Raw genomic sequence first — 11495 nt, 5'->3', positions numbered from 1 at the left:
ACACACACACACACACACACACACACACACACACACACACACACACACACACACAGACAGATGATGGAAACCGAGAGGGACGCACACCTGCAGAACATTACGCACATTAATCCAGCATAACATAAATAAATAAATAAATAAATAAATAAATAAATAAATAAATAAATAAATAAATAAATAAATAAATAAAGGCCTTTGCCCAGTTTTATATTTTTCGATAAAAAGTACAAAATTGGATTTAAAAATCTTTTAGTATTCAAATAATAAACGGACAGTTAATTTTATATTCATGCAAGCAAGATTCTGCATGTTATGCAATTTTGGGCGTAAAAAAACAACGTGGGACAGATTTTTAAAAATACCAAGCAAATAGCCGCCGTGGGCTCCAGTAGATTCAAGTTTTAAAATTAACTTTATTCTAACTTCCCTGGCACGCAGAATAATTTTCCCTAAAAAAGATCAGTAACTTTAAAAACTGTTAGTCGAAAGACAAAAGGGAGACAAATCCGTTCAAAATTGAGGAATTTCTCCATCAGTTAGGGTTGAGGGGTGCTGGAGCCAGTCCCAGTTTACAGTGGGTGAGAGCAGGGTAGAAATAAAAGTTCTAAAAATAGATGAGTGAAAGGATAAAATGTAAGAAAGTGAGTTCAATAAATAATGATAATAAAAAAAATCAGTGTAAAATGCTGAGATCTTGGACAGGTATTTACTTGTCAAGCTGTAGATTTGGGGTAACTGAATCCACCCAAAACATGGTTAAATGATCGACTTTGGTGCACAAATCTTGCAAATGCCAAAGAGTTTAATGACATCTGAGACCCACGGAACTAGTTCCACCACTTGTTCGTGACGCACGGATTCACCCCTTTTCCTCCTCTCTCTATAAATATGACCCCAGATAGCGTGTTGCCTTCAAGCGTGTTCTGAGATGTAAAATTAAACTGTCTGGTGCCCTTTATATTATTTTCGTCAGAACACGTTCCAGCTGTTATAAAACAAGCCAGACTAATAAGAATTGCTTTTGCGTTTACAGCCAGCTCCAACGTTAGATTGGAGCAATGTTCGAAATTGGTTGAGACGTGTTGCGCAAAAAAAAAAATACACAAACTAACGGGTTTCTCTTTGATACAGAAAGTATTTGTAGCCAAATTTACGCATGAATGTAAGGCGCACGCTATGTGGAAAGAAAATCTTGTTTGTATTTCACAGAAGACATCATAAACACCAGACATAAAAAATAAAGGGAGCAGATTAACATGTGTGAGATAAATCATGTTTCAATTGTTTCAAATTCCGTGCGTAAAATTAGGCCACGGTGCGCATAATTTGGTTGGCATAAATTAATTAATTAGCCTAATCTACCCAGATGGATGTGTGTGTGTGTGTGTGTGTGTGTGTGTGAGAGAGAGAGTGAGTGAGTGAGTAAGAGAGAGAGAGAGAGAGAGAGAGAGAGAGAGAGCGAGAGAGAGAGAGAGAGAAATTCTAACCAATCAGGGCTATCAGAGTCCATGTTCGTACTGCTCCTTTAAGATTTGCCCCTGTATCTTTTTTGTTTTTTCTCTCTGCCTCATACAAGGAGCTCTTTAAGCCCTGGAACCGGCACACAGAGCAGGCATTCATTCTCGGGCGGCGCGAGCGAGGGGGCTGGGGAGCGAGCGTCACTTTGGAAACTCGGGAACTCACGGATTCTCGTGCTAAACCGGCGACCTCCTTTTCTCGTTACTGAAGTAAGACGCTTAGCATTTCCAACTCTTTCCTCTCTGCTGCTGGTGGCTGCTCTGACTCCGTGGTCTCGTTAGACTTTTTTTTTTTTCATTTCTTCTCGGCGAAATCCAAGAGGCGAACCTCAGAATCAGAAATGTAATATTTCCTTTGATAATTATCGTAGTTATGCGGGGTTGTGTTTGTGAGCTGCTCCGGGCTGACTGATTTGTTAATCGCGGAATAATAACAGAGACATTTGGGACAGAACATTTTAATTGGGTTCAGTTATTTCATTCAAACATTTAAAGAAAACAAGATGTTCCTTTTGTCAGTGATTATTCTGCGCGAGTGCTCCTGTTTTAAAGTTATTTATAAACGGTTCCATAGTTATGACTGTCATTTGATTATCCATTCAGATTTGAATATTAGCTTTTTTTTTCAGGTAACTGAGTCAGAAAACTCCTACATTGCGCAAATCGCAAACAAACCTTTGGGATAATGAAACAATTAAACGTTAATGACAATTCAACTTCATAATTCTTCTCGAAAATTGATGTTAATCATGTGGTTAGTGCATATTTTCCGTTGAATGGGAACTGGGTGAACTGTATGGATTATAAACCTAATTGACAAAACAAAACCCCCCAAAAAATAACCAAACAAACAAACTTTCCAAGAAGCAATTAAGGCCAACTTATTGGTAAGTCAGGCGGCGATAATGAGTCCACTTCGCTGAAATCCATTATGCTCTTTGCGCAGGATAAGCGTGCCCAACACGACAAATTAACAACAAGCAGGACATGTCGGAGGTTCATGAAGGTTTTATTATCATAAAACTCAAACTTTGTACTGCTGCAGAGTGATGGACAGACGTGGCCATCATTTGCTTGTGTGATCCAATCCTGAAGCAGAATAAATATATCATATACGCGATAAATAATCTTCTCGGTGACTAAAGAAAATTATTTACACTCATTCAAGTGATTCTCTTTCGCTGTGCCGTTTTGTCCCCAGGAGAATGAAACGAGTGTTCTGTAACACAAAAGCAGGATGCGTGCGTAATTACGCATTTGGCTCGTTACGCACGACGTTTGAGGATCCAGAATATCTGAAGCGAAGTGGCCTTACTGACCAGGTGGCAAGCGCATATCAAAGATGCCCCCCGGGCAGATGGTGAAGCTTCGTCCACCCCTCAGATGGAAGGGAATACGACCCCTGATGTTAATTAAAAGCTGCTTTTCGAGACATGATTGTTAAGCGTCACACGAGACTCGACAAGTAATCTAATCTCCAATGCAATTTGTAAAGCGATAGATTTAGTATAGCAAAAAAAAAAAAAAAAAAAAAGAAACACCCAACACAACCATATTATGCCTCATTCAGTCAAATCCAACGCTCAAAAAGTGTAATCATGTTGATGATATCCTCTCCTTTATAAACTGTCCAGCTCTGTCATAATGCCACCACACTTAATTTTCCTGCAACGTGACCCTGAAGCAGAAAGTGAAATGACCGACTGTGCGCTGCTGCGCGGTTCACAGGAAGTTCGGTGATTTAAGACGTAAAGTTGGAAGCAGGGTGTTGATTTAATGGACTGACCGAGCACGCGTTTTGCTCCCTCGGCCCTGTTTAACAAACACACTGTGTTTGATTCACACACGCGTACGGAGGCACGCGCACACGGAGGTTTATGTTTCCAGCGCCTGGTCATGTTTATCCAAGAACTGCCGAGTATAAATTCAAGGTCTGTGCGGCTGCGGCCTCGTATCATTCCGACACTCTCTCTCCGGGGATCTTGCAATAACTGCAAAACCTTCAACAGTAGCTTGTTTGGGGAGGGACAGGGTGGGGGCCTGCATGGAGGAGAAGGCCTCATTGAGGAGCTGGAGCTCTGGAAGTATGGAGAAAGTGCACATATTACATGAAATATTCAATTGAGGAAAAAAAAAATGAGAGAGGGGGATTCGTTTGGAGTTTTATTATTGTGAATGAAGGACACGATTTACACACCATTCGCTTCAGCCGGGTCTAAACTAAACTTTCTGCTCCCTGACTTGCTGGTTTTTGCTCCTCGTCCCTTTGCTGTTTCAGGTCCTCGCAGTTGGATTTCAACCGCGGGACAAACGGGGGAGAGAGAGAAGGGGAAGTCAGGAGGGAAGAGAGAGCGGGTGAGTTTGGCGCAGACGGTTGCGCTTTAGCAGGTAAGCTGGGGTCCAAGGTGCGCACTGAGCCGCCTATGATACCAACCATACGGATGGAAAGAACTTTAATGTGGAATCCTCACAGAGTTTTGCAACGGAGGCTGAGAGTAGAGACAGACTGGCAGTTTATATTATAACTTCGACGCGTATAGGCCAGAGAGACAGAGCAGACAGCGGTCCGCCGGCACTCCGTGCGTCACTGGAGGATCAATACAGGAACGGGAGCCCGACAGGTACGCAGCAGAGCTTTTACAGGAACAGGCCTTTTTTTTTCACCCTCTGCGCGCCTGGAGGCTTGTGTGAGGGAAGATGTCCAGAGAGGAGCAGAGCTTTTCCGAGGTGGAGCTCAGTCCCGGGATGTCGGACGACAGCCGCTCCATGTCCCCGGGCCAGTCCTCCGGCGCGGCGGGCGGCGGGGACTCTCCCCTCCACGGGCCGCAGCAGCCGCAGCTGGCCGGCCTGGACGACGTGTCCGCGGGCTGCTCGTCCGTGAAGTCCGACGACGAGGACGAGCGCTTCCCCGCGGGGATCCGCGAGGCGGTGAGCCAGGTGCTCAACTGCTACGACTGGACGCTGGTGCCCATGCCGGTGCGCGTGAACACCGGGAGCAAGAACAAGCCGCACGTGAAGAGGCCCATGAACGCCTTCATGGTGTGGGCGCAGGCGGCGCGCAGGAAACTGGCCGACCAGCACCCGCACCTGCACAACGCAGAGCTCAGCAAGACCCTGGGGAAGCTCTGGAGGTGAGAAGCTGCACCCGCAGGAATATTCCGATCCTCACAGTGACACTGCGACACTTCCAGTAGACAGAAGGCAGAGGATTGAAGGGACAGCCCATCAAGGCGGGGCTGAAAAGATAGCTGCTGTCAAAACAAAGAGAAGGAGATCATCTGAGAAGGGAAAAGATTATAATTGGAAGCAAAATAGAAAGTAATTTTTTCTCAGGAAGTCATCTTTTTGTAGGCTTTTAAAATATTAAATTAACCGTGAAAGCCACAAAAGACAAACTGTTTCTCACTCCCAAGTTCTTCAAACAATGCATCTGCCTACAATCAGTACAAGTAAGAAATTATAGCTATGTGAGGAGGTGCATGCAATATTTTAATAGCTGTCTTTTTGTAGTTTCTGGTAAATTAGTGAAATTCATGATTCGCCACGTTCTCAGTATTTTGAGATGCATTTGCATTTCTGTGCCTTTTACAGCAGCTCACCTTCAAGCTTGCACACCTAAAAAGATGCTGTTATCAAAGACGTGGATGAATGCATGGATTACTATGATGAATTAGTCTTTTTTCCATTGATCTGTTTTGACTTCAGTTTGTCAGCAGGGTGAGGTTCCTTCTCACAGATTCCAGTGTAGCTTTAATTAATCTCTACCACAGAAGAATCCTGCTGATTACAGGAAGAGAGCTCACTGTTACTAGTATGGACACATGATCCTCAGTCAGGAGAGATCCATGATTTTATTTAAAACTAGCACCAGGCTTTGCCCCTTTAAAAACGATATTTTCATCACCAATAAGTTTAATCCACTTTTTTCTGTTTTTAGATTTCTGTCCAAGACCGCAGACAAATAGCTTTTTGGATCATTCTCGCACATTTACAAGTTTTTGCCTTCATTTTTAAATTAATTTGCACTGTTCAGACTTCTCAGCTTTCAAGGTTAAACTATTATTTCAGTATACATTTGGCTCTTTTTGTCTTTTCGAAAGACAAATTAGGGCAATTGTTCATTCGTTGATCTGCTAGACAGAACAGTGTCTGCTCTAAAGTTTTATCTTTCCTTTCTCATAGAATCTTCCCACTTTTGTGGTCAATAAGGTCAGAAGGGTTAAATTAATTAACCTCTACAGGCTCAAATATTAATCAGATAAAGACTTGACCTTGGGCCCAGAGAAACATGATGAGCGGGGGCGCCTGAGAGGAAGGTCAGGGGGTTCTCATGCCTTTCCTGCCAGCAGGAGAAATTGTAGGAGCTGAGTTCCATGTTTGCAGACAGGATGCAGCTTCGCTCTGGGTTATTTCACTACTTTCCCGCAGTTAAAAGGGGTCTGCTGCTGTATACTGCTTCATTCACTGACAAAGATTTAAAGATGAAAATATGTTTTTTTAGGATTCATTTGTCAAGATTATGTTCATTTACATGTTTGAAAACAGTATTTCAACAATAAATTGCCTTAGATGAACATACTTTCGGCAACAGAATACACACAACAGGTAAAACCTTTTGTGGAGCCGACTTTGATTGCGCTCCAGACTTCCTTCCCTGCTTCAAACAAAGCTACCACACTTTTCTTTTTCTTATCTCCAAGGCTTCTTAATGAAAGTGATAAGCGACCCTTCATTGAGGAGGCAGAGAGGCTCAGGAAACAGCACAAGAAAGATTATCCGGACTACAAATACCAGCCTCGTCGCCGCAAGAATGGAAAGATGGGTTCTGGTTCAGGAAGTGAGGCCGACGGCCATTTGGAGGGTGAGGTCAGCCACAGCCAGTCCCACTACAAGGGCCTCCACCTGGAAGTGGTCCACGGTGAGGGGGCCGGGTCCCCTCTGGCAGATGGGCATCACCCTCATGCTGCAGGTGGGCTGCAGGCTCCCTCCCAACACCCCACAGACACTCTTCAATTGTTTTATCTGGGTGGATTCCCTTAGACAGGGTGACTCAGGAGTGCTTTAAGTCCGTTTTTGTGCCTCCGCAGGTCAGAGCCACAGCCCTCCCACACCTCCCACCACTCCGAAGACGGAGCCTCAGTCTGGGAAGACAGGGGACGGCAAGAGGGACGCTGCTGGAAATGGAGGCTCTCGTGGCGCAATGGGAGCTGAAGGAAACTCAGGCGCTCCAGGATCTGGGAAACCTCACATTGACTTTGGTAATGTGGACATTGGTGAGATGAGCCATGAGGTGATGGCCAACATGGAACCTTTTGATGTCAATGAGTTTGACCAGTACCTTCCCCCCAATGGGCACCCAGGCGTTGGGCAGAGTGCCGGAGCGGGAGGCGCCGCGGCGGCTTCGCCGGCCTCTCCGTACACCTACGGCATCTCTTCAGCTCTGGCAGCGGCCAGCGGACACTCAGCGGCCTGGCTCTCCAAGCAGCAGCAGCAGCCGCAGCAGCATCACAGCTCCGCCCTGGCCTCGGACGCCTCCAAGGCTCAGATCAAGAGCGAGGCCCCCGGAGCCGGGGCTCACTTTGCGGAGGCAGCGTCGGCCGGTTCCCACGTCACCTACGCTCCCCTCAGCCTCCCGCACTACAGCTCCGCCTTCCCCTCGTTGGCCTCCAGGGCTCAGTTCGCTGAGTACGCGGACCACCAGGCCTCGGGGTCGTACTACGCCCACTCCAGCCAGGCCTCGGGGTTGTACTCCGCCTTCTCCTACATGGGACCCTCCCAGAGGCCCCTGTACACCGCCATCACTGATCCTGGCAGCGTGTCGCAGTCGCACAGCCCCACACACTGGGAACAGCCTGTCTACACAACTCTGTCGCGGCCATGACAGACAACAAGACCAGAGGGCCCCGGTGCAGGTCCAACCCCGGCGTCAGACCACAGGAGCAGCAGCAGCAATGGCAGAGTTGGTGGTGAAAGCGGTCTGGTCTGGGGGGAGTGGGCCGGCACTGGAGGAGTCGGCTGGGGAGGCAGGAGGGACGAATCCCTGCCCTGCTCTTGCCCAGATGCAAAAATGCTGGCGCAGCCCAAGGAGGAGCTTGGGGGCCGGTGGTTTTGAAGAGTAGTTGATTACTGGGGGCAAAACAGTGTCGTTGTCAGATGGGTGACACAATACAAAAAAAACAACAACAACATAAAAAAAACCCATCCACCCTACACTACGACACAGCCTCTAACTCTCCAAACAACTGGCAGTTTGTCATGAGTGGTCAGGGATCATGTCCCTGTCAGTTTGGTGACTTCATGAGTATCAAAGGAGGCTAAACTGCCGCCTGCAGCCTTTCCCCACAGGCCAAGAGAGGAGGCTGCAGCCACAGGGACCAAGTGAGAATCCAGTCGGCTTGACTTGCTTTGTGAAGGAGGAAGCCAAATTCAGTCAATATGAAAACGTTAACGCCTCGAGAAAGGTGTGCCAAACGATCCGCTGGCCTTAAACTTCTCAGGCAATGATTGATCTTTTATCAAACAGATGTTGAAGTTCAAATGAATGTCTCCGTGACAAAATACTGATAACATACTGTTATTCAGAGCCACAACTGTTCCTATTTATTTCACTGTACAATGCTGTGTTCACTTCAAATGTCTTTGTAAACAAGATGAGCAGACATGGGCGAAAATGCCATAGAACCATGCTGAGATTTTGCAGTGAAATGTATATTAAGTCTTAAAAATGACAGACTTTTATCAGGATAGTTGATGCAGCGTACTTGAACATACAGTTTAACTGATGCATAGATATAAAAATTGTTGTGAAATGACCAAAGTTTTGAGACCAAAACTTTCTTTTTATTTACAAGAAACAGATCTAATAGTTGTTTCTCCCAACGTGACACTCAAAACTACCTTACATTTTGTAGCTGAGTTAGTCTTTTTGTCACTGTGAGTCATGAATGACTTTTGAATTTTTGTGTCAAACACTACTTTTGCTTTCTTTCACAACAGCACTGATGATTGTGATCATTCCCATTCGTTTTTAACAGCTAACGGTCACAACAAAAGACAATATGTCTACTCAGATAATTCATTTTTACCAACAAAGATCACGATGTGTCATTGGATAAGACAAAACAGAAATATTCTTTTTTTTTTTTAACAACTGACTGTTGTAATATTCTTGCTTATTTTCTACATTATAATCTCCACTGAAAAGTCTGCACCACTGCCGTCGCTTCTCTTTGCTTATGTGTAATTCAAGATGTGTATATAGAGCAGTATTCAAACTGAAGCATCATATTTGTTTGATTCTCGTTGTGCTGAAGACAGTAACAATGTGGAAGATGCCAACACAGTAAAGCAACAAAGCCTAATTCCAATAATAAAATGCGGCTTATTCTCATTAACACATGTCACTAACACGTGAAACAAAAGCTACAAACTGAAGTTTGTTTTCTTTGAGTCATTTTAAATCATTAATTAACCCCTTTTTATATGTTGTTACAGTTTATTGCTTCATAACTAATTTTGTTTCCTTTTTTTTTGAGTATAATGATATTTTACGTGTCTTTTTCTTTATGTAGTAAGCTAGAAAATACAAAAAAAGCTATTGAATTTGTAATGTATGTTGTGCCTGGACACAGATTTGAACCATTTGCATGTACCACTGCTTGGTTTATTGCTCAATCTAAGCTTAAAGTAAGTGCTTATTTAACCGTTTACCTCCGGTTCTCAGAGCTGCGTGCGAAATGCAAGTGTAATTTTGCAAATGCTTTTTCACCTCTTATTTATATTTGTTTTCGTGTTTGTATGCACTGCTGGTTGTCTCTGTCCAAAAGAAGAGTCTGACTGCTCCTGCCATGTTAGTATTTTAAGTTTTACATTCCTGCATCGCCTCCAGCAAAACACGAGAACACGACTTCGAAATAACAGCGAGAGCAAAAGCCTGAGCATGTGATGATGACTAATGACCTTTTTATTCTCACTTGAAAAATAAAGCCCTACTTTTTCTGCTTGAACACAGATCTGCGTCTTGAAAGCTTCCTTTGACACAACCCGTCGATAATCTGTGATGAATACAAACCTGCATCAGTAACTGTTGTGAATCTGGCTCATTCATTTGTTACAGCTGCAAAGAGAACATGGATCTTCAGGTCACATGTTTCAATAGAGGTGAGCTGAACCTTCATGATGCTGATTTTTGTGTGCAGGCCGATGCATGACACTGCAACAGACGCAGAAATGCCAACAGATCCGTGTACTCTGGCTTGAAGCTGATTACAGCAACTCGGTTTCCTGCTGCAGCTGAACTAATCTAGAACTCTGGGTTTACAATTGGATATGCGTGTCTATATGCATATTTCAGGTCCCTCGCACCGTGCGCGTATGCCTGTGTGTGCGTTTTTCTGTGCGTGTTTGTGGGTTAAGCCTGACTCCTAATTCCCTCTCTTTAATCGGCTGTGTGATACTTTGGAAAAGACAAAGAGGGCCATTGAAGGGGATCGAGGGGAGGTGGGGTGGGGAGGAGGGGGGAAACAGGGCAATGAGGGAGCCTTACCCATAACTGCCTGGCCTGTAGCTTCACCGGAATACAAAGGGACTCTTACTCCCTGCACAGAGACCCCGAAGCCCTACACCACCCACTCTCATCCCCCACGCTCGCCCCATCCACTACAAAACAAAGACATGCGATTAAACATTTCGAAAATGTTGTGAAGACACAGAAAGAATGATACAGATTCTGTGAATTGGAGCAGGTGTCGGACAGGAGAGGAGCACGCAACCGGACCCGGCTACAAACCATCTGTGATGCACCGATACATTGAAAACAGTAACTTTGCAACCCTTTAGGAAGAAACCAGTGCTTTTTAAAGTAGAAATGTCATTGTGTATGAATTGTGAATTACGAATTTAGAGTTGCAGCTAAAACCCCTGAAGTCTCAATGGGCACGTCACTCGATAAGGCACACCTCGTAACAGCTGGATCTTGAATCAGCCTGAGCTGTTGTCATCAGTGAAATGCCGTTATATCAGTTCTGTGAAAAAGAAAGCCTGTCGTCCATCAATATAACTTTTGATAAAGATTAGACAAAACAGACCAAAGACTTACAACCTGCCCTATCTGGTTACGTCTTGCAGTATAAGACGGCGTGTCGAGTCACTCCAAGAAGCATGAGGGAAGGTTTTTGACACAACACAGAAGTGAGATAAGGAATGCATTATTTACACGTGTGTCTCATGCCTCATTTGAGCCCCAACTCTAAAATTCATGCAAACACTGACTGAAGCCAAAGTGTCTCAACTGCGCCACCTGTCGTACAACAAAGGAATGACTGAAATTTGACTTAGTGGCACTTTAAACAGGCTGATTCTGTGTCACGAGGCACACACACCATTGATCTTGAATTAATTCAATTTATTCTGGGGAAGATATCAGACTGCAAGTAACACTGTATGCACAGTAACTGTTAAAATGTGAGCTAGCCTTCATAACTGCTTTGTTTTGCTTCTGCTTTTTATTTTACGTCATTTGTTCATTACCCTGTTTCATTCAAAAACCATCTCCATCAACATTTTAAGGCATCTTCCGAGAGTATAAAATAGCTTTTAGTAAAGCGGGCTACACACTCATCTGGCTTTACACTCACCCACTAATGCAGCGCCTGGTTTTGTCTCAATGTGAGGCATAATTCTCAGTTCAAGGATTTATTTCACATTTGTTACATTAAAAGGTATGATTGCTGTGATCCATCAACAATAAAATATTTTTGCTTGATGTGTAACAGTTTGAAGAACAGGAAATCCTGCGACATCACACTGGGTACATGGTTGTGCATTATTTATTATTTTAAGTTTAATCTTCATTAAATCGATAACAAATCAAGTGAATTCCTTCTCTGCTATTCTCACTTTAGTTTCAAATGAAACTCTGTTTTTTCTAGTCTTTTGTGACTTTTCCCTCTTCCCCATTTATCTCCTTGCACTTTCTCC

At 44.3% G+C, this 11495-nt stretch overlaps 1 protein-coding gene across 2 annotated transcripts; it reads left to right on the top strand.

Moving 5' to 3' along the window:
- The first annotated feature begins 1598 nt into the window (after positions 1 to 1598).
- Positions 1599 to 8237, top strand: sox10 (SRY-box transcription factor 10). Of its 2 annotated transcripts, none has more exons than XM_030089125.1 (4): positions 1599 to 1727; positions 3796 to 4648; positions 6218 to 6378; positions 6605 to 8237. In XM_030089125.1, the coding sequence occupies exons 2-4, from the start codon at positions 4215 to 4217 to the stop codon at positions 7396 to 7398; spliced, it is 1389 nt and encodes a 462-aa protein (XP_029944985.1). In that variant the 5' UTR covers positions 1599 to 1727; positions 3796 to 4214; the 3' UTR covers positions 7399 to 8237. The 2 variants fall into 2 exon arrangements, with proteins under 2 accessions (XP_029944985.1, XP_029944984.1); XM_030089124.1 differs by having other exon boundaries at positions 6218 to 6486.
- The last annotated feature ends 3258 nt before the right edge of the window (positions 8238 to 11495 follow it).

The sequence above is a fragment of the Salarias fasciatus genome, chromosome 4 (genome assembly GCF_902148845.1).
Source record: "Salarias fasciatus chromosome 4, fSalaFa1.1, whole genome shotgun sequence".
Classification (NCBI taxonomy): Eukaryota; Metazoa; Chordata; class Actinopteri; order Blenniiformes; family Blenniidae; genus Salarias; species Salarias fasciatus.
The sequence above is the reverse complement of the archived record's forward strand: the minus strand, read 5'-3'. Positions and strand labels throughout refer to the sequence as shown.